The following is a 24,859-nucleotide window of genomic DNA, read 5'->3' as shown; positions in this document are numbered from 1 at the left end:
TCAAAAAGTTACTGGACACTTAAGAAGAAAACTTAAAGGAATGGCTGTAAAAGGGAAAAAAGTTGACCAAAATGAGACTAGAGCCTCATGGCAGAGGACTTTGAAGTATTTCTTGACAGGAGTTTTGCTCTGTCAGCCCTGATCCTTTCAGGATCAGGATCATGGAGTTTGATGGGCAGGCTGCACAGGACTGTCATGGAAAGCAGTGCATGCTCCTGTGTGAGTACAGCATTGAACAGAGTCTTTAAGTAATCCCAAAGACTTCCCAAAGGGCAATTCACAGAATACAGCATTTTTCAAATGCACAAAGTCTTATCCTAAACAATGTCAGAATGAGAAAAGAAAATAAATTTTTTAGCTACTGTAAGAGCTCTGGTGATACTACTCGCGATGGAGGAGAGAAATCTGGATTCCAGCTGGGAGTGATGGGGAAATCAAACTCTGACACTCTAAAAGTGATTATATCGTTCCATCCCATGTGCCTCAAAGACTCCATCCCTCTGCAAAGAGGCCATAAGACAGCAGCTTTAGTGGGGCTTCTGATCAGTAATCGATCTCCTGTATTCTGCAAGCATCACACTTGATGCTTGAACTAGTTATTGCTAGAATTACCTCAGACATATGTATTACAATGGGTACAATCAGTCTCTTTAGAGGAAAAAATGTTCTTTCTTTGCTTTATGGGTTATAATAAGGGTGACAAAACTATTGAATTATTTTTGTAATTAACATGCTTTGAAAACAATTTAGCGCCTTTCTGAATGTATTCTGAGGAGACCAAGACATGTCTTTTTAATTTTTAAAAGACTGCACTGCAAAATATGTAGGTATGAAAAAAATATTTCCATTACTGAAACATGAAATGGCATACTAAAAGCCAGGTAATCTGCCAGAACACAGTCCTAAAAAACCCCATCTGGTCACTTAAAATATGAAAAACTATATCCAAAGGGCCATGCAAAAAAAAAAAAACAGACACTCTTAAAGTTGAAAAATCCAAGAGTCTACTATTTACTACTTCTTAACTCAATACACTAATAAAAATAACAGTTTTTGCTAGTTCCTTCAATAGTCTTAGGATCAAAGACTACTAGTTATGTGGCCAACTACTTCCCAATCACTCTGTGTGATAACAAAGAAAAAAGTGCTTAGAATAAAAAGAAGACTGAATGCTTTATGGCATGTCCAGGACTGATAAAAGTGAGTAGATTAAGGGGGGAAAAAAATCCTGATTACAAAGTCATGAAATTTACTAAACCAGGACCTTTTTTGACGTCAGAGAGAAATAAAGAGAATGCAGGAGGCATACAAAAATCCTTTTTATTAATCCAAACATACAGTAGAGGTGGGATATTACTGATGCAGAGATTATGCGGGAACAGTTACGGCATAATCCCTTCACAAGTCTGTATTTCACCAGCCTTGAGCATTTCTATTTTCTATCCATCATTTTCTGACTGTCTGTTGGTTTGCTTCTTAACTCAAGCCTGCATAGGATAATAGGCTACAATTACATTAACCGCCTTTCATCTCAATTTGAATTAAATTTGTTCTGCGTGCCAGCATGAAAATCTGTCCCCAGCCATTTTGCTTAAGTCAAAGAATAATAAACTCCCTCAGTCCAATAATTTAGCCAATGGTTTTATATTATGAAATATCTTTTAACTGAAAGATAGTACCAAAATCAGTATTTAAGACAAAGGATTCAGTTACAATATTTGTCAGTTATGTGTATATGTTTTGCCTTATAGAGAGTGATTTTTAAAATATTTAAAATGCAATCCTTTCCTTGATTATTTTCACATTCCTAAGGTCTTTTTTCTCACTTGTTTTCTGACTGGGTTTCTAAGTTATGCAGAAGTTACGCTATAATCTGCAACATTAACCATAACTTAGAAATGCAAAATATTTTAATGTCAATTGAAAACAGATTCTGGTGACTGAAATGGTCCATCATGTCAGAAAAACAAAGTATTTGTTATATTTTCCATAAATAAGAGAAAGAAATCAACTGAGAGCACTGTGGAGAGATGCACTCTGAGGTGAATCCTCTTTTGGGACTATCAGAGTGGAAAAAAAAATCCAACTAATTTACTCTCTGATCATTCTAAGTTTCTCTTCTGGATTTTTGTTTTTAAAGAAAATATAACTGGGATGACCCTCTGATTTCAAAGTTCTACATCAGGAGAAACACTTTGAGAAGTGTTTTGAGCACCACATCGGTTTTGAAATCAGAGAATATTTTATAAGCTATCCTGAATTAATTCATTGCTAATACTCACATTATTCAATGAGCACATATTAAAAAGGCAAAATATTTATTGACAAGCACTTCATAAGAAACAGAAAAGAACTAATAGCAAAATGTTCTGCTTTTAAAACAACACGTGCACCATATGACCTAGTGCCATACAGGAGAAATTTTTGACTTTTGAAATTTTGATCAGGTTGGGATTCTAGAATCAGGAATCAGAACTTTCTGTAAGGAATATTCACAAATTTTACCAATGATTGTTAGATTTGCAGAAAACAATGTTTATAGAAAATGTTACCTGGCAGTTTTTATTACAGTGTGATAACAGAAAGCATGATAATTTACTGTATTATGAGCATGCAGAATATCAAATATGATACACTATTTAGAAACACAGAAAGCTGGATATATCTGGAATAAAGGTCAATAAATCCACTATGAAGGAATAAGATATATTAGAATAATCTTTAGGTTGTACTATTGAATCCTTCTTTTCCATTTCTAGGCCTGTACATAACTGGAATAATTCAATTAGAATTTCTACCATGTTTATAAAAAAGCAACATTAGTCTTTCATTCTTTCTTTTCCCTATGAAAGAAGTACTGTTTGCTAAATATTCATTGTAGTTTCTTGTAAGGCCAATACTTCAATGGCACCTGTTGCAGATAATTTCATTTGATACAAACATAATTAAACAAGACACAAGAGATTCTTGGGCTGAGGACACATAGGGAGTATGCAGGGTTCAAAATTTCAATTAAAATCTCCTCTGGCATAACTAAGTCTAAAACCAGCCTGTAACGGTATCAGAACTTTAACCACATAGAAATATTCTAAGAACATTGAGTAGACAATGAAAAACAGGCCAATGCAACTATACAAAACTGAGCACAAAGTTCAAATCAAAGCTTCTGAAGGGCAAATATCCAATCACTTGTTAAGTCACATATTTAGCTATTTTCCAAAAATGTAAGAGCAAAAGCAATAAAGTAATGGTACAGGAAAGGTTTCATGAAAGCCAATGACAAAAAGACAAGAAAATTAAGAAAATAAAAACATGCCAAAGTTTTTTTTCCTACCCTAAAAACGGGGTGGAAAATATATTTCATTTTATACACATCAGGGTAGTATAAATAAAACAGGGAAACAGGGAATAAGACAGGGAAAAGAACAACCTTACAGTACAATTCAACAAAAAATGGATTTTCTAAAAAAAAATCTTTCACAAATAATGGATTTACATCATTTCTACTTATGAATCTCAGAGTTATTTAACTTACACATGGTTGGCACTGAACAACAGTGCAGCTGTTCATCTGTTTAGATGTGCTACTATCTCTTATATTCATAACTATAGAGGAGGCAATCCTTCTGTTCAATATGAAGCATTGATTTGTACATTTTTCATTTCTTACAATCACCATTTGTCACCTTCAACTTTACCTTTCTTCATTAAAAAAACCCTGTCATTTACCACATACAGAAAACACCTAAAAACATAATGAAGGAAAATGAATGAATGAAGAGAAGCAAAGTCTTAGGAGTAGAAGAAAAACTTTGTGGACTTGTTTTGTGAAACTCTTGCTGCTATTCCATAGTGACATTTTACAATTAGGCTCCCAAGAGCAGGGGAAACAAAAGTAAACCATATGTTCCCAATTCTCACCAAACCAAGGGAATATACCCTCTTAAACCTATGGAACAAGGTGTTATCATGTATTAAAATATTTATCTGAATCAGGGCCCAAATCTGTGATTAAATCAAGACTCTACGTAAGAGAGGATAAAATGACCTAAAGGAGAACAAGATTAGATTTTGTAGCAGCTGTTAGAAAGTAATTGCTGCCCTTATCTCCTTACAGATCTTGTAAGAACTCATTTCCAGGACAAATATTTTTTTTTTAAGTCTTCTTTATGAAATCTGATTTATTAAATCTCTTTCAGCTTGACTGTTCCTTTACCCTTTAATTCTTATCACTTCTCTGTGAGCAGCCCAAAATCTTTTCTTCCAGGACAATGAGCCTTTTTTGACACATTCCATCTGTTGGCTTGCCAATCTTGCTGCTCTCACTTTGGCCTCCTGCTGTAATCCAGTATTCCTAAATTTATCTTTGCTTTGTGCAACACTGAGAAAAAAATGCTGTGGCAGATAAAATTTTCAAATGTGATTATAAGTTTGCTTTGATTCTAAATCAGACTCCTGATACTATTTAAAACAGCTTTCCTAGCTAAGTTCTTACTCAGCCTTCTAGTACTTTGTTCTTTTCTTAAATTGCTGAAAAATTCCTTTTTTGTAATATAAAAATAATAGATAGAGATGGAGAACTAAATCTTTAAGTCAATCCTTCTGAAGTGTAATCTAAGCCACTCAGGCTCCGCTGTTGAAGTTTAGCATATCATCAGGTTCCTGGATTGATTTATGGCCTTGTAATCAAGCTCCTCAGCCCCATTATCTAGTCAGCTGATAAATGCTACTTATTTTTCAATACATCCACAAAAAAAAAAAAAAAAAACAAAAAAAACAACAAAACAAAAAACAGAAGGCTCAAAGCATACAAAAGTTGTGCAGCTTAATTTATATTTTATATTTTCTAGCGGTGATTATTTAGTACAGAAGAAGAAAATAGTAAGGGAGTATTTCTACTATTAAGATATTATTACCTTTCAGCTGGTGAATATAGATAGAATTCCTCCTATGTTATTTCTTCTTGCCTTATCAGTTATCATTCCCTGTAAATAACTTGCATGTGATGGAGAATTTACTTTTTGTATCAAATGTTGTGAGTTTACCTTGTAAGACATAAAATATTACATATCTTTTTCAGTAATGTTTATTGTAATTTACTGTATTTTCAAGTTTCCATTATTTCATGTCATTCACATGATAATGCAGGCTAAGAATGAAGTCAGAGAAGAAAGGATGTTTATGTAGGCACATGTGCTTATACATGTTCTGCCTGCAGAATTCATTATCCCAGGCAGTCCATCTCCCAGTTTTTAAACAGGAGTGGGAAAAAAAATCCTCTTAAATAGACAAAGCTGCAGCAAGGAAGAATATCAGTACAGGGAATCACAATAGATTTCACTGACCAAATAAAGGATAGGACTTCAACCACACTTCTGAAGCAGCATAGTTTTCACAGCCTCCTACTCTTCATTATGTTAATTGTACAACTCAGATACCTACAGTTTTCCAAGCAACTCTAAAATGTTACATCCCCTTATCTACCCAACCATTCCAAGAATGGAATTTTTATTTCATTTCAGCTGCCCATCTCTAATGCAGGAGTGGCACAGAAAGCTTCTGCAGCACTGTCTGTGCCTGGGCCATGGCATGAGAACATGGGCGCTCCTGCAGCACAGGCACAGACAGGGGTGGATGGAAAGAGGATTCAATACAGAAGAAAACCTGCTTGACTGCCAGATGTCTGCACATGCAGCTGCAGAAGAATGTAAAAATGTGTTGGCACACTCCTCAGGATGAGGACTCCTTAAGCACAATTTAGCACTCTGTAATTGATGTGCACAGTCTACATAATTATCAGGGGATAAAAAAAAGGGGGGGGACTAATGCATTTCTCACTCCCATGTCTTAATACCAAAACACATTTCTCAGTTCTCTCTGTGCATAGCTTTAATCTTTTGTGTGCATTCTTCTAATACTCTCAGCAACTACTGAAGCAATTTAAAACTAATAACTGGCAACAATGTCTTAACTTTGAAACAAAAATTGAAACTAGAAATAAAACTATTCCAGCTAAATTTTCATCTATATGTAAAGGTATTCAATTGGCTGAAAGAGGAAACAGAAAATGAAAATGGCAGTAGAAAGATGCATATTTCATCTATTAGAGACCATAAAAGGAAAAGAAAAGCAATCTTTCCATCACCAGGAGATTTTTATCAAATCGTGTCTTTAGTACCCACCTGACCTAGGTTTTCCTTATTGCTCTATAAAAAAATTCTTCTCTTTCTGAGTAAATAAAATATATGAATATCACAAGCTGAAGTTGATGGATATATCTATCAACGAGTTTTCATCACAATGTAGCTTCATTTCTTTTAGCTATTTGTAAGGTTTTGAAAATAGATTTTAAAATAAAAACAGGGCGTGGTATTTTGAGCAAGTTGAGCACTGAGCAATCCATATCAAGCAAGATAAAGAGGCATTATTCCAATTTCAAACTTAGCTTTGTGTTGATAGCTCAGAGAGAGCTCTGAGCTCCCGCACTGCTATTTTCTTTTCCCATTACCACCTCTTACACTTGCACTTCCTTAATGACAAATTGATTAAACCAGATGTCTATTTCAACTTTAACAACACTTGTACCAATTACTAATTACCATGCTAATGGCCTATCAGATATGAATTATAAGCCCAAATCTATGCTGCACAATGGGTATTACTTTATCTGAGATATAAGAACTGAGAATAACGAAGAGATTTTCAGCAGCTCTGAAAAATCACAAGAATTGTAGATCTACTGAGAAGAATTTGAGATTCAAAAAAACTGCTTTTTTTTTTAAACTCACAATTTAAAAATAATCAAATGTTTGGATTACTACATACATTAAACTTGTGCACTGAAAATAAGGAAAACATAGGTATTTTGCATGGATCTCAGAAAACTGTTTTTCCTTCAAATATAAGCTATGTCCTCCACAACATATTGACTTGAATAGCAGAAGCCCTGACAGCAGACACAGAGAGTCCCTTCAACCTTTGCTCAGTCCTCACCAAAATTCCATCATCAATTGGCTGCAATAAGCAGCAACAGCAACACAACTATTTTAAAGCCACTCAATACTCACTGTAGTATTGCAAACCTGGTTTTCAGCAGAAAACAACCCTACAATAGCCAATATTTTCAGTTAACTGTGAACAAATTCAGTATCACTTTCAAATCATTCAACCTGATTTTTTTTAATGCCGAACTTAATACAGATTCTATTGAAAAACTATTTTTATTGTAAATTCTTGCACACTGTCTCTGCTCTCCTGAAAAAGGAAAGCCTGGAGTGCAAGAGGACTTTGTTATAGCAGTTCAATTCAGGAAAGAAATACAGTGTTGGTTAAATTCCAACTTACCTCCCATTCCATATATATTTTGAACTTTCCACACAGTAAAATAGTAAAGGAAATAGTTATTTTGACAGGCAATATCATAATGCTTCATTTTATTTGCATAGTGTCCTGATAATCCAAGTGAAAAGGATTCTGAAGTAATTCTTATATATACACTTCACACTGGATTTAATTACAAAGTTATTTTATAGCTTTCAAAAAAATCCATTTTAATAAAGTTGAGACTACATTCAATCAAGTATCTCAGAAAATGATGGATATTAATAATATTCAAACATATTAATATGGATCAGGTCAAATAATTACTCATTTCTATCTAAAAGGATTTTTCCTTCAATTAAAACAGAAAAAAATATTTTCATCATTTAAAAGGCATAAGTGCTATTCATCATTTACTAAGAACTGATGCTCTGTGCTTCACTAATTGGTGTCATTTCAGGAAGATACAACTTCATTTAAAAACTGAAAAAAAAAAAAAAAAAAGGAAAAGGTGAGTTTTGGGGGACAGCCAATATTATTTGATAAGCTCACCATAGAATCTTCCCCCATCAAAAATCTCAAAAAAGGTCAGAATTTGCATTAACATGCAAAATATACTATTTTCAGAAACACCTGGGGTTCTTCTGAAATCATTTCAATTTTACAGACCAGTTTCAAATGAGAAGAAACCACATTATCTGTCTCAAAACTCAGTATATCTGTGGCTCACAACAATTTTTAGTTTTTTCTCAGAAGTGGAGTTTCCATTACTGAGTATTTAAAGTGTAGCAGCACATAATGAAATACCAGTTTTGTGTATTGAAATCAATGTCTGTAACTAAATCATAATTCTCTTCACAATATAACTACCTTCTCTCTAAACTTCAGCCAGCCAAATCTCATCTGTTCAGATAATCAGTTAAGGAAAACAAACCAATTCTCCTTTCTCTCTAATAAAATACTGCAGAAAAATTTTACTATTTACTCAATACAGTCGTACTATGAATGACTCAGGGAAAGAATTTCATTAAGTTTCTTACTAGAATATATTTAAGTGCTTCTACCAGAGAAGGTTAAATATCTATTTTATCCTTGGTGGAAACCACAGGAAAAAGGGGACGCTGTACAAAGATCTAAAACAATTAATACATTTCCAGATTTAAAACCCAATAATCAATCAGTATAGACTGATTGGTCTTACCCTAAATTGAAAACTAATAAAAAATAACCTACTTGCTTATGAAACAACTGAAAACTGATTGCTTTATACAGCAGAAACAATTATTTTTTTAATAAAAGGGTTTGATGAAGGCCACAGTAATACTGCTGTAAGTCCTTTTCTTCAGTTATTTGCCTTCTCTCTTTTCCAGAGAATTGACAAACTGCCTTTGTCTGTGATGCTACAATGACCAGCAAGGATGGGGGTATGTCAGAACCCTTTGGTTTTCCTCCTCAGCTCTTTTCCAGCACAAAGGACCAATAATGATGCATAACATTTTGATAAGCCATTTAAAAATACCATCTGTATCTTCTACAGTAGCCAAGATCCCTTAAGAATCACCAAAAAATTAAAACCACTCTGAGAACATTGATTTCTCAAATGTTTACATATACTGAAACTTAACAGTGTTTGTATGTCATGAGGCAAAAGTAAAAAAATACATCAAATTATTAGACTCTTCTTATACCAAGTCTATAAAAAATTGTAGTAGCAACATTTGTTTTCTGGAAGATGAACTTGAAAAGGTTTTGTCCTCCATAAAGACTGTTTACTCTCTTTTTATTTTTTTAAATCTCTTTAAACATTTGCCTTCCACAAAGGAAATATCACTTTCCTTCCTTCTGCTCCATAGTTAATTGTCCAAAGCTGACCGAAGTAGCAGTAGCCAACAATAATAATGTTGATGTAGAGGGTTGTTACTGTAACACAGCATATATTGAATTTAATCAGTTACAACGGAGCTGCATATAATAGAATTTTTTAAAAGAACCCCCTGAAATAACTGTTTTTGTCAGTCACAACTTAGCTATGGATTTTTTTTCTGATGACAACAGGATGAGTAGCCAGAAAAGCCATCAGTTATTTTCTTTTCCTTCTCTAAAGTGAACCACTTATCTTTAACCAAAGCAGTAGGAAGGGTAAACCAAATTCATACTCTACTTGAAATCTGTGTTATCTCTTCCTCCTGCCTGCAGAGTAATTCCCAGATCCTATCCCATACATGGCAATTTCTGATTTGTGAGATTAATTACATCTCCCATGAACAAAGACGGTTTATAATCCAACCCCAGCAGCATGAAAAACCAGAACAATTACATTAATGGTTACAGAGGTGGTGACCAGGGTAATCAGGCTGCATGTGTTTATGTTTTGTGGAGACCCAGCACCACATCTGGCAGAAAGAACAGACTACAGTGCTGGGGGTATTTGGTGCATGCAGGTGAGGAAAGACAAATGCCTGGTGGAGCCACATGTTGAAAAGAAGTTTGTCTCCACTATCAGCAGCCTCCTGCAAGTGTTTTCTGGAATCTGAACACTCTATTGGCTGTTTTATAAGAAATTATCCAGTCTCCTTTTTCATTTTCTCAAAGCAGCAATGGTGTAATGATGGTGTAATTGCAAACACCTCTCCCACGGGGCTGGTACTTCACAAGAGCTGCTCATTCTGAGTTCTGGCTTATGTGACTTGATACTCAGCGTCCCCAACTCTTAACTGGGTTCCAGTCCTGGCACCAGAGCAGCATTCCCAGGTGCCTCCATTGCACACCCTGACAGATGCAATGCAGCAGAGCCCGGCCATTTTCAACTGCTTAAGCTGGGGTTAAAAAAGACAACCTCAAATTGTAAGTCTTTGCAACCTATTCTGACCCTGCCTGAGAGTAAGAAAAAGCATTGGCTATGCAGATATGTGCAATTCTGCTTTAAAGCTAGCCTTAGGCAAGATGTAAAGTCAGCCCAATCCACAAAGCCTTTTGACCTCCTCCTTTCCAAAAACAAGCACAGAAACTAAAGCTAAAACTTTGCTGGGTAAGAAAAAATCAGACTCAACAATAAAGCAATTTTATGGCAGCCATAACCTCCCTTTCTCTCTTGCTCCCAGTAACTCTTCCATGGGGCACAGACTATTCTTGTTTATCTTTTTCCTGTATGAGTAAACATCATCACCACTCCCACTCCTAATTTTATCGCAGTTTGAACTCAGTTCCTAACTAATTAAAGGCAGAAATGTCTTCATCTTATATTTAGCTTTAAAGCTCTATGAGTCTATTTCAGATATAAAGAACATGCAAACTTCTCTGTTCTTTTCATCTGTGCTAGTCTGTTTTAATAAAAATAGCATGTAGAAGCATTACCTTAACTATACATCCCTAGACAATTGACACTTTGCACCAAAAACTACAAGCATTTTATATAAAAAGGTTTGCCTTACCACGAATGCATCCTGAGCACTGTAATTCAAAACAGATCTCACTGGCATGGGATCTGTGAAAGGCTTGGGCAGCCTGCCCTGTTCCACTGCTTCACTCCTATAAGCTGCACTGATCAAAACAAATTACTCACATGCCAGTCCCTGAATGACATGGCCATGGCATTGGAGGAACAATTGTTCAGAAAAAGAGATTCACATCTTTTGAAAAAAATCCAGCACCATATATTTTTCAAATAGGAATCTGAAAATGCATTAATTAAATCTCTATCCAGCATGCATACAAGCATAAACCAATTGGGCACAAGAGACAAGGACAGTTTGAGTTCCTTCTTTAGCCAGGAGTGTTTGAATAATGGTAAAAAAAAAAATCTGTTTTGCTCTGCACTTAGCATTTTTGTAGGTAGCCTGAAGAGAAAGTAATGACTATGAAATTTGTTAGAAAACAGCTAAAGCCCAGTGGTGAGAGGATTTTCCTCTGCTGAAGTTGCCAAACCAAAAGACATTTTTCTGTATGTGCATACAGTCAGTTATGGAAGATCCTAACTTAGAAGCCAAAGCTAAATTCCTTTATTCTCATGAAAGAGAAACTCTCATGCCCAAACTCTTCCCCATTTTCCAGACAATTAGTACTAAACTCAGAAGGATAAAAGGCATATTTCACAGGGACAGAACACAATGAAGTCCCAAGGTACACAGCTCTCTGCAAGGTGCTTTGCAGCTTCTCCCTCATCCTCACTTCTGCTCCAAGAGCATTGTCTTCTAGAAATGATACATGACATTCCAACTGTTGTTCTTTATTTCTGTAAAACTGGACAATTTCCTGAATAAAATGTAATGTTTGGATGTAAGAATGCTTAACAAAGTGTAGTTTCACTTACAGAGAGCCTGCAACTCTGAAATATCCCAGAGAGCCTCATGAACTTTACATATAATATACTGAATATACCAATGTAGACAAAGTGAGCCTACTGCAGAACTAAAAATAAAAAAAAAAAAAAAAAAATCAACAGAAAGGCCAAGAGTGACAATACTGCCAAAACCTGTATTTTCCTTTTCTTCAAATTTTAGATTTCAAATGTTTCAAGTGCCTTCTGAGGCTTTGAGCCATTAGAGTGCATTTGGGTCATGTTCTGAAGCATTGATATTAGACATATTTTTTAAATGAAAGCTGCAATTTGAGAAAAAAATGATTGATGCAAGAAACATGAATTAAAAGAAAAAAAATAGCTCAAATCCTTGAAAGATCTGACAATAATTACTACATGTAGAGAAGAAAATGAGTACATTTAAAACATAAATGTACTCATAAATGTTGAAGTAGGAGTTTTATTTTATTGTTCTCCTTAGAAACCTAATGATCCAGCACTGTGAGAACTAGCTGAGGGCACGAACCTGTCCTTACAGAGGCAAGCTGAAATTTTCAAGCAGAAGAGGCAGTTGCTAAACCCACCAACATTGCTAAACTCACCAGCAGCTACATGGTAGATTTTGCTGTAATTCAACTCCAAATGTCATATGTAATGGAGTAATATGCATTAGCATGTCAAAGTTTTCTCTTGAACTACAAACTCATGGACTGGACTCGGAAGGAAGAGGTAGAAAACGCCTCCCATCAAACACAACCAAATATGTAAAACTAATGGCGAAATATTATCAAATGATAGAAATAAGGGGGGAAGTGTTGAAATCAGGAAAAAAAATGCTGTTCCTGTGGTAATTTAAATCACTAAATATTATACTTTTGAACTTTACTTTAGAAAACCACTAACCACCATAGTAACCAGTATTAAATGGACTATACCCTCAATCAGACAAAGATACTTTCTCAATAGAATAAGGGGGAGTTTATTATATTTCCAGAAATAAGAATTCTTTTTTTCTGTTTAGTTTTGGGATTTGTGTGTGTCTCTGATAAAGGAAGTTCAAATCAAGTGAATTTATTATATGATTGCTGCCAATTCTTCCCCTACAGGAAAGCAACGAGAGAAGTTCTGTGTGGAAATAATTGGGAAAAGTTTACTCTGCTATCTGCAAGTACAGCTGCAGTGATATCAATAGAATGGTGAATTTGACTCCTAACCCATTATATTTTTTACCTCTAAGATGAATTGTACCATTCTGTAGAGGGAAATTATACAGAATAGTATGCCTGGATATTTTAAAATCTTATTCTTATGTACAGCAGACTATCAATAAGTGTTATTTTTTATGCACAGACCCTTACATTATTAAATAGTTATACATACTGGAAAGGTTTTTACCAAATAAATACCGTATATTTTAATAAATAAAATAGTATTTCTTCCACTTTTACAGAAGAGGTATGTCTAAGAAATTAATGGTGTGGACATTTATTAGAACTAAAATGAGAAAATTTTATAATCTTGAATTTATCCTTCTTACAACTATATAAAATATATTATGAAATGTGAGATTTAAAATAATACTTTTTCTCCAGTATTTTAGCCCAGTTCCTACATAGTGATGACAAAAGCTGCAGACACACAGCCAGTGAAGGCTTTCACTTCAAGAGCCCAGACCTACTGAAACTTCTCAAAGAATTATTTAATTACTCACTTGATCCCATCACTTTCATATTTTTCTTCCTTGCCTCCAGCAAAATTTCTCTCATTTAATATCAAAATTTGAACTTTGAAACATCCCCTTAGCATATATTCTGCATATTCCCACAAGCCTATTCCCTGAAAAATTCCCTGTGTATAATCCTGCCTATGGATACACCAAAACATGTGGAATTTTGAAAGCCTCAGTCAACAGAATTCTATGAGAAAATAAAATCAGCAGCTAGTAAATCAAATGTTAGAGAAAATTAAATAAAACAACTGCCTTGAAGCAATAGGTTTCCCCTAAAAATATGGTTTAAGTCACCATGATCTTCCTGTTACTACCAACTGCATATTTCATTTTCAAAACATTAAGGTGAAAAACAAGAAATCAAGTATTTTTATTTGTACATGGTTTTAATGTTTCCAGTCTAGTTACTCAGAATAATCAAACCATTCCAATAATTTCCTCGTGATTAGGAGATTACTAAAGGTTTTTACCAACTGAAACTACCAGTTTAACTGAAACAAAAATATTAACATTTGACAAATTAAACAGAATGCAAATGTGTCCTCCAAGCTGCTTTACAACACATATTTTAATTTCAAGTGGGTCTGTGCTTCATGCCATCCAACAGCACAATCAAGAAATGAATGCAACTGAGAGATGGGTATGCTAAAAAAATACACAAATTAAAAAAAAATAAAATAAGTAAGATATTCCATAAAAGCACAGAGCTGATAAAGTAGGGAGGGAAAAATAAAAGAAAAAGAAAGTGTTGTAAACTTTCCCTGATTTCATAAAACCTCTGCCCACGGGGCATGGTGTGTACATAACAGAGCCCTGCAGCTATGACTTCTTAATCAATAGGATTCTTGACAGAAATATCAATCTAACTTTCTCACTGAACAGCCAGAGTCTGGAATTTTCATTGAAATACTCATTTTAGCAAACCACAAGGTTGTAGGTTTGCTCCTGATGTTGTAGGCTGTAGGTTTTTAGCCTAACTAGTCAGTACCACAATAACCCCAAAACATTTATCCAGAGCAATGAAGAACAGTATTCCCACTTCTAATCAAGTTTCAGATGATTTATACAGAATATAATAAAGTAATAAATACAAGGAAAGCGTTGAGCTGATTTTGATTTCTCCTTATCTTTTAGATAATGACTGCATATATATCTTATGATATATTCAAGAGAGGTTGTGAGTGTACAAATTATAGTTGGAAAGGGAATAGTTTTCTATTTTTTAAACATAATACAAAATAAAACAAATTCATATTCTTCATATGAGGTTCAGAATAAGTATGGGACCATATTCAGTGACTCATTAGTAATTGTTTTTTAATTTTTTTTTTAATGTTCTTCATCTTCTGGTGTTCTAGATAAGTGGGATAAAAGAACCTTTTAGGATAGACAAACTCAGGACAGCAGATTCATACAGCTGAGCAGCACAACCAATCATATGAGACAAAAGTACCAAATCAGAGTGAAAAAAATAGCGATTAAACAGACACAGGACAAAGGACAACAACCACAAAGACAGATGAAAGACAGACTGGAGTGAAGGCCTGTAAAGGGTGTTTCTGTGGAGGGTAGTCAGTAAAGAATTGGCATTTTCAGCACAAAGACAAGTTTTTCTGTGGTTCAGGTGTTACAAAGGACAGAGGAGAAATTGTTGGTTTTTCTTCCTGTTCTTTGTATACTTAGAAAGGCATGGATACAAGTCCAGAGCTAGTAGCTGATAATCAGATCACTCATTAACACCAAGAACTGATTAATTGTGTGTGCACAAAAAGAGGGAAAAGAGACTTCTCAGTGAAGACTTAATTCAGAGTTTAAAGATATTATCATTCCTGCTTTTGTCATGATAAAATTTCATCACTTAGTCCTAATCTTGGTTTCCCATCTCATCCTGAGAGTCTTCAATTAGCTGGACACAAAGTCCCAGAGGCAGCAGGGGAACAGCAGATCTGCCAGCACAGCTTTCTCACGGATATACACACATCCCCTGCATCAGAAATTTTTGTTTCTTCACAATTTAGCAAGCAAAGTGTTACAGGTAGGATCCAAGCCAGTTCATTGAGAGAATCAAAGACAAATTCACGAATCCAGTGTAAGTGGATGTCCCGCAGAAAGCAGAGCAGAAACACTTGGCAGCTCTCCCTGCTGGGGAGGAGTCAGCTGGATTCATCAGCCTTCTCCCCATTCCCAACAATGCTGCTAAGGTAAGTTTGTTGCCAGACACTATTAAAATAATTATAACTGCAAAACAAATATGGTTCCTATTAAATAACACCATGTACCTGCTAGAACAGACTGAAAGAAACATCTTTAATTCACAATTAATTTCAATGTGTCATTTCTCCTACTTGGTAAGTTACTCTACTTCAGTACTTGATTATTCTTAGTACTCCACTTGTTGTGAACCTGCAAACTCTTCCTCTAAACACCAGAAGCTGTTCCAGTGCAAAGAAAGAGTATTTTCCATGACAGATCTATACATTCCTATGGTCTCAATATTATGATGTGAAAAAATTTCTAAAGCACCTTTGTAAGGTTCCAAAACCCTAGAAATTGAACCACTGTAGATTCCCATCAAAATAAGTGACAAATGTAATTAATGTAATTACCAACTCATATGTATTTTTTCCTTACACTAATGTTTTAAAAACGTAAGAGAAAGGAAGACAAATAGAAGTAATTCTCCAGTTTGTTCTTGAAAACAAAATGGATTTTTTTAAAAGTCTTTAGTGCCTTCAAGACATTATCAATATTTGTGATGTAATTCTTTAAGTAAAGTCTAAGTAATAGTGAAATTTCCTGAGAAATGTAGGGAACACTATATCCACCACTAAAACTTTAGCAGGTCAATCACAAAACCCAGTACCAAAACAAGGATGTGAAGTGGGGAAAATAGTGATTATTCACTAATCAAGTATTGCAAAAACTTTAAACTACATTTAATTGTACTCACAGTTGACACTGGTCTCCTTTGATTCCCTTGGTTGTGCAGAAACATTTTCCTGTTTGCATGTGACAGATATTTGCATGTCCACTGCATGTGCATGCTGTAAAATCAAAAAGGAAAAATGACATTTCTTCACTCATACTTAATTTCATAAGTAAATGAATATTCAGATTTTAATACTTCATTCCAAACACATTTCCTACAAGCTGCATTGAAATATGTATCTATTACTACTTCAATTATAATCTTTTTCAGAAAAAATCACTAGCATATCACTTACTTTATTTTCTGCAGAGTTAAAAACTATTTCTGTGTCATTAGAGGCTGTCCTCCACAATTTAAATAACAGCAGTTTGAGAAAAGCCATTAAAACCTACCATTTCAATGTGTAATACAGAAAATTATTCGTAAGTCATCTTTGCTACACAGGGTGAAATCCTGACCAATGACAAAATCCATTTCATTTAAAATGTCTAATTAAAGTATTATTGGAGATGTTTGGTAAAAGATTTAATATAATTGGAATTCTTGCTATTGACAAAAGTGAACAAAAAGAAATCTCTGAAACTATTTGAACAAAGGCAGAGCAAACACTACAGGTAAAATCCACAAGAATTTTCTAGAAGCAGGAAACAGGCAACTTTAAAAGCTCCTGGAATCTGAACTGAAAGAGAATCACAGGAACATGATCATCACTCCACTCCAAGGCCAAAGTAATCCTCTCCACAGTGGAGAGGATAATTCACTGCCACTCTTGCTGCCTGATAGATTCTCACCTCAAAAACATTCTCCTATTCCCAGTTCTTGAGCTCTCTTCTTCCTTTTCCTTTCCGTGTTTATTTGAACTACTATCTTGTTTAGGCAGTCATTTCTTATTGCTAACCAAGTGTACAAAATTTACTAATCTCTCCCTGGTAAATGTGTCAATACATCATCAATGGAATGACTCCCTGCTAATATTCACACCACACTCCAAGTCCTTCTTTAATCCAAAGTAACTCTGAACCTAACATGATGTTCATATTAGGCTTTCACCAAAGTTTTAATTATGACTAAGATAAAGGATTTAATATATGTGGTCCTGCTTGGGAACAGATACAGTACCAAGTGATGAACCAAATAAGATAAAAAGTTTATTCTCTACTTTATAATCTCATATTGAATTCCTATCACAGCCTGAGTTTTAAACCTCCCTTATACTGATAAGGAATAACACACAATAAATCCTTCTTTGACAGTGTCCCATCCCAAACACACTCTCACCTCTCTGCCTCAGCCAAAAACAAATAGAGAAAAAGGTACTAGACAAAAACCTAAATAAATGTAAGATATTATTAAAATAATACATAAATTTCAGGATTTCAATGGCTTGTTCAGCCCTCAGAACTCATTAAATAGCCAGCTGAACTTAAGGAAAAATTCTTACTAAGGAGGTGCCAGGCATTCAATCTGTCTGTAAGAAACACCAGAAATTTCTATGCAGCACATAGTGATGTGTGATGCTTTTCTCTGTTTCATAACAGAACACTTCGGAAAAATACCTGCAGTTACCACAAAATACTACATTTTGTTATTCTGCTATCCTCTTGATACTCTACAATAAATGTTCATTAAAGCACTTCCACTACATTATCAGTTATGTTTTCCCAAATCCATTCATGTTTTCCATTCTACACTTATGGAATTATTATTTAGGCACTTTAAGCTAGAAAAGCCTCTTCACAAAAGTTAATTTTAATTGTGTAAATTTTTGCAATGCTTTCAGTGAAAAATACAGAAACATATTCTTAGCAGCTTATTCTGCTTATAGTTAAGTGCTCTTAACAGTGATGCTCCATTACAAGACAGCACAAAAGTTATAAAGGAGCTAAAAGGGTGAATTCTGAAGCACATTCCAAAAGGTGTCAGTGTTTTGACAAATATAAAAGCTATTGCCAACTAACCTTAATTGATTGCTCCTACAATTAATGCTCATTTAATAGGAAGTAGATCAAAAATGTGAAAGTGGAAAACACAAGTGATTATATAGTAGCAGCATTTCAGTGAACATTTATTACTCTCATTCAGCAAGTTCCTATTAACCTCACTGTTCCTGGATAATACCATGGACAAAGACAACACCTGTGCATTTACAGTTTTCAAATCTAGCAAAAATCTGTTTCAGAGCAATGAAAGCATATTTTAATATGCTTTTTATCTGCAGTTAATTATCTGGGGCTTGCAAATGTGTGATGAAAAATGGATTCCTACCAATCTGTGGATCTCTATGTGGGGGTAACCACAAAAAAAATTCATTTTGGACATCACTGCTGTTACTGAAGCAAATGTGAGTGTATATGAATAAAGAAATTTAATAGCAAAAGCAGGACAATATTGTAGGACTTTTGGAAGAAGACTGACATTCTTCCATTACCCCAGTATTTCCATACTCCTCTACACATATTTTCTCTAATATTTCCTATGTGTTTCTCTCTGCTTAACCACTCTCAGTGAATGGTTTCTCCTGGGATAATAATGTAGCCAAATAGTTAAAACTGCAGCTAAGGTAGGATCTTTCCCAACCTAATGCTACTAGTTTTGCTACCTTGAAATAGGCCAAGTCTTGGGATCAGTTTTAAAATGATATTTTGTATCAATCATTGTAAACTGGTAGAAATCAGGAAAATAGATTAATTTTATATTTTCCATACTTTTTTTGAGGCCAACACTTCATTTTGTTTACTGAAAGGGGTGTCAAGAACTGGAACAGGCCATGCGGGGAAGTGGTGAATTCACTGTTCCTGGAAGGATTTAAAAAATCTGTGGATGTGGCAGCTGGGGATGGGGGTTTGTGATGGGCTTGGCACTGCTGGGGTAATGATTGAACTGGGTGAGCTTAGAGGTTTTTCCCAAACTAAAAGATTCAATGACTCTGTGTACTGTGTGCTGCACCCCTGGACAAAAACAGTGAGTTCAGCCCAACTTCAAGTCTTCCCATCCTACTCTTCATCTCCAACTTGGGTTTAAATAATGCACGCCTACTTTTGTTTAAACAGTTATTTTAAATACTTAATTACCATGCTTTTTACCAAGAATTAAATATTTAAAATAAATAATCTGTGGCTCACAATAAAAACCTGCTTAAAAGATAGAATTTAAAACTTTGTTTTGTTATTTTTTACATAATAAGTGAAATGATGACATTAGAGCTTTAAAAACAACATTAAATACTTGCAATATCTACTCTATTTTTAGGGAAATAGCAGCTCAAGAGACTCTTTTGTACAACAAGCAGATTCTAAGTGGAACAGAAGATTATATGAAAACAATATAATCCAGTAGAGCAAATCCATGCTGCAAAATCAGAAACCTACAGAATTTATTAAATAATAAATCCACTGTATGATTGATTCCAAGTTGCCAGCTCAGCATATAAATGTTCTTGCTGACAACAGAAGAATACCCATCACTCTTTCCATGCAGTGTGCATTTTAAACAATTGAATTTAAAAACACTCACTGCTTAGCCCCCATCTCCAACATACAACTGCAAGAGCATTTTTCTCTCAAATGGAGCTGACTACAGATGCTGATTTAAGTAAATATGTTTGCTTACATGAAAGGTTGCTAAACCAGAGCTGCATGTGGATAATTACTGTAAGACACCTTGCTGATGTTTTTTAAAGGAAAGCTATGACAATGCCATTAAATATTGAGGTGTGCTACTTTGTTAATTTTGGTAACATTCAACGAATAAGGTAAATCAAAAGAAAAGGAAATAGAGTATTTCTCTTAGATTAGGCTACACAAGAAATAACAAGTATAAACTTATATTAGATCCAGAATTTTAATACTCAGTTTCCCTCTAAATGTTCACCTATGTAATCTATTAGTCTACTCATATGGCAACTGCCCTACAGAGACTATTTTCTACATTAGGAATATTGCAAAACTCTCCAGTCACTTAATTCTCTAGAAATGTGTATTTAGCTAGAAGCCCCGATACCCTTTTCGCATTCAACAATTGCTTTTATAGGAAATACATCCATTCAGCCTTTGAGACAGGAAATGTACAATCAAAAAGATGTGCCCAATAACACTTCTGCAATATTATTAATTAAGCAGCATTAAAATTAAGTTAAAGAACTTCTATGAAGCAAGAAGTACAAAGGAGTACAAAGAAAAAAAAAGAAAAGGTGAAGAGGTATTAAAAGACACTGCTATACATGCAGAAATAGAACCGTCATTTTACAGTGACATTATTATCCCACAAAATAAATCAGTCTTACTAGAATAATTAACACATATATAACTAATTTTATTTTCCTCTTTATTATTTTACCTTGTGATTTATATTTATTTAGTCTCAAATTAATTTATTTTTTATAGTAACCTAATAGGACAGAAAAGAAAAGAACACAAGGTGTACTAACACAGTGGTAAGGACTGCGGGACAGAGATAAAAGTTAACAGAATAGACAAATAATTTGGATTTCTGTCACTCAGGGAACTTAAAGTCATATTAAAACACAGACAATTTCACTTAAACCTTGAACTAACACTACTGAGCTCATGTGACCACTGGTAAGGCAATCACTTTTTCCTGAAAAGCAACAGTCAACAATCTGGAAATCACAGGTGTCACCTCCTTAGCTCTCAGGATTAAACATACATTCCAGAAGGGGGATATTTATCCTAATAAACCCAGAAACAACAAACAGACTGATTATCTGTGGGAGAAATCAAAAATTCGTTTGGTTGAACTTAAAGACAACCTTCATCAATTAAAGGCTTGTATTTGTTCTTTAGCCATTTTTGCTCTGGTAAAATAGCTCTGCAGTGTTTGTATTCCTTCTGTTGAAAGCATTCATCCTGAAAAGTGAACTGATTTCTTTTGTTTATTTGTAATAAATACCTCTCAAGCAATCACAGGAAAGCTGTCTTTAATCATCAGCAACAAATAGTATAAAGACAGCTTGGAAAACCATAATTTTGTTTTCTACAAGTAGATAATGAAAATGCAACACACAAGATTAACACTGAAAGACAGGATCTTATTTCTTGTTAGGAACTGAGCAGAATCCTAAACAATTAACAAGAGTAATGTTGTGCCTGAATCTCTCATACCAATATTGAGGCACTCTACAGAATTTTTATTGCTTGCTGTTTGAATAATATGCATTTTCTACCAAAAAACATGCTGAACCAAAACATTGCCACATGAACTCATGAAATACAGTAGCAGCAATTTCATGTTTTCCATGTTAATCTGTTTGAAATACTGAAATTTTACATTAGCTTTGAACATAGAAAAATGAAAAATTCCATGTGAAATTATTAATACTACTTTATTTGGAGATAAATTTAACTTGACATACTTAACAATTTCCTTTTCATTCTTTTCACTTATTCATTTCATTTCTAAATATAATATTAATATTGGTTACCAAATACTAAATTGCCTACAAATTTTAGACTGGATTAACATACAGATTTTAAGAGTTCAACTTAAAACTGAACTCTATATATATCTGATGTATGGGACAATTTTTTACATATACAAGCATTTAAAGAGACCTTTCACAAGATTAAAAATATTATTTATTAAATTACTCTTAGTTTTCTCAGCTGTGAAGAGATTTCTCACATGAAAACACAAGAAAAAACTAGAATTACTTAAAAAGGAAGTCATTTCAGATGTGACAGACAAACTTTTACCAGCTTTAGTAAATTCTAAAACAGTGAGTCTTGACAGTTATTTTCAAAGCAAAAATGTAAAGTGAAGACTTTGGATACCTTCATGGTCTAATGTCCATACTGAGATGTGTTTAAGACGTGTTTAAGAATAAAAGGCCTAGTACCTACTATTGTTTTTATTATTGCTGTTGTTATTAAGTCTTTTTAAATTTTCTTAAGACAGCAGCTTCTCTACTTTTTTGGAAATTTTGTTCAAAAAACCTCCTTTCATCAAAAGACTGTTATTTTTCCGCTAATTCCCTCTAAAGAGAATTCTTTGTAAGTTATTACAAAAAAAAAAAAAAAAGAAAAAAACATTATTATAAAGCAGTATGAAATGCAAAACTATTTAAAAGCATTCAAAAGTTATTCATAGCAGCCTAAAATGTAAGAAAAAATTCCAATCTAAGGTGAAAAACATCTGAAGTCAACAACTGGTGATTGCAACTATTTGTGTGTATTTGGTCATTCAGAGTAAAAGCCCAAAGAAAAGAAATTATTTCTACAATTTATCAGGCAAAAATGCCACTAAATGTAAAGAAGTCAGCAAATCATTTCCCTCCGTTAGCCATTAGGAGGTACAAAATAAGACTGATTTTTAATGTATTCCATTGCAAGGGAGGCTTTTTTTTGTCCTTAAATAACTAATGTGGTCTGGCATTATAATGTATTTCATTTAGCACTCAGAAAATGAAGGCAGAATCAACTGCAATCAAACTGAAATGCCATTACAAGTTTTTTTGAAGATCTTCATTTGATCAGTTGAGGAATGAGCTGCATAATGCCTCAAAATCTATTTATCACCAGCTCAGGGGGGTTCTCAAGCTCCCCTAGAGAAAGGGGTGACCATTTCAATCCAAAACACACATAGAAGGAGAGATGCAGAAATTAGAAACAAAAAAAATTCCTGCTTTTTCTATTGCATTTGGGATGAGAAGACTGGCTTTGGTCAAAGGCTTATTTGAGGCTCAAGTAACAGTGATTTAAGAAAATGTCATCTTCAGCTCACAGCTGCCTGCCCCCAGTGCCCCCTGAGCCAGACACAGCACCTACGTGAGCTCCTGACATCACCTTCAGTACAGGGTAAAATATGTTTGTTTATCACAGGCTGACAAAATCAGTACATTTCTAGACAGCTGAAAGTTTCTAAATCATGTCCTGCCTACCTCCTCTGGGAATATCATTTGGAAACCAATGGATTTACACTTTTCATTAGGAAGGTGAACATACTGATATAAAGCTCAGACAGCACATCAGAAATACATTTTAAAAGTATTCCTTACCACATAAAATAAATTTATGGCATGTAAACCTTAAAAAACACAAAAATAAGAATGCAGAGCCACTGGTTCATCACTGTCAGAAACTGTGTTCCACAAGAGCATGCAGGAGGACTTGATCACTAACATCAGTAAGAGCAAGAGAATTGTCATTAATCACTGCAAGTAGATTAAATAAGCACAGAGATAAAGGAATATAATATAAATCAAACTGCTGTATCTCTTCAATATCTGTAAAAGCTATAAGTGGTGATCAATTAAAGGATGCCTGAATTCAAGGTTCTCAGGATAAGATGCTGAACAAGCACAAAATGCCTGCTTCTTACACAGATTAAGATAGCACAAGTTGTTCTTATTCTTTTTACTATTTCAAATGCTTTTGTTGCATAGTAGACTCAGAAACAGTTTAAATTAAGGGGTTTTTTTAATTTATTTTTCTTTTTAGAAAATCTACCTTGTTCCTACTCCACTTGAGTAAATTAGAATCAACTTTGCTGGAATGAGAAGTTACACAAAGCAGCCCAGTGCAGCCATCAGCCTTAAGGAACTGTAGATTATAAAATTGGTTACCAGTGATTTAACTACACAATTACATTGCAATTGTTCAGGAAGGAAACAAAGCTTCCTTAGGCAAGAAAAAAAAGTCAGTGGTTCTCCACAATCAGCCAGTCCAACAGCAATCCTAAGGTGATGCATGAACCAGCTCTTTGCCATGCTGACTGCTCCTAAAATCACATCATTCTGCAATGGGCACACACAACCTGATTTAGGAAATAAAATCAAATTTAGAGAATCAAGAGGTAGCTTAAAACAGTTGTACTTGACCGGAAGTTTATAAAAATCTTCCGTATGCAGAACATCAAAAATGTTAAAGATGTTGAACAGGCATCCTGTCAAAACCTTTTGAAATCCCACAGCCACACAAATAATCTCTCTCTGGAGGTTAATCACGCTACATTCAACAGTTTTCTTCTTTTTTTCTCTCATAAAATTATGAGCATCCAATGTCTACTGATACTTGACAATGATACTTTCCTTGAAGTGTAATTCCAGCTTCACTTAACATTATTCTAAGTAGGTTATGGAATACAAATGTATCTATAAAAAGTTTCCTAATTTTAGGTTGAGTTTTTGTTTGAACTTACAATTAATTGTGTTAGAAATCACACCCAATAATATAGCTCTAATCTACCAAAAAAAAAAAAAAAGTTATCCATATACGCAAGAATTAACAGCATATTGAGAAGTTTGCTTAGCACATTTTGCCTGGCAGTCAAAGAAAACTGGAAGAGTCATTTTTAAAGATGTCTTTTTTCCAAGTTCCTCAACAAAGTTTTTCCTATGGCAATCAACTTCTGCTTTAGTAGCACAGGACTGATTTTGAATACATTCTGATTGACATGAACCTAATTTAAATTCATAACTAAGCCCAAGTACAGGCTTCACTCAGTGGTCAGACTACCTTGGATACTGTTCAATAAACAGCATTCATTAAAGGAAGGAAAATATATTTTCAAATCACCTTTGGGGAAATAGGTCTTCCTTAAAAGAGTGTTTATTCTGACTACTCAAAAT

The 24,859-nt window shown here is 34.3% G+C and overlaps 1 protein-coding gene across 5 annotated transcripts in view; it reads right to left on the bottom strand.

The window, feature by feature from the left end:
• Positions 1 to 24,859, bottom strand: part of ATRNL1 (attractin like 1) — a 427,695-nt gene that overhangs the window by 281,867 nt on the left and 120,969 nt on the right. For all 5 annotated transcript variants that reach the window (XM_030276507.4, XM_002186719.7, XM_030276506.4 and 2 more), the window contains exon 20: positions 16,297 to 16,390. In XM_030276507.4, the coding sequence (XP_030132367.4) occupies positions 16,297 to 16,390 (94 nt within the window). The remainder of the gene's footprint in view (positions 1 to 16,296; positions 16,391 to 24,859) is intronic.

This window comes from Taeniopygia guttata, chromosome 6 (assembly GCF_048771995.1).
Source record: "Taeniopygia guttata chromosome 6, bTaeGut7.mat, whole genome shotgun sequence".
Taxonomy (NCBI): domain Eukaryota; kingdom Metazoa; phylum Chordata; class Aves; order Passeriformes; family Estrildidae; genus Taeniopygia; species Taeniopygia guttata.
Note: the sequence above shows the minus strand (reverse complement) of the source record. Positions and strands in the feature narration are given on the sequence as shown.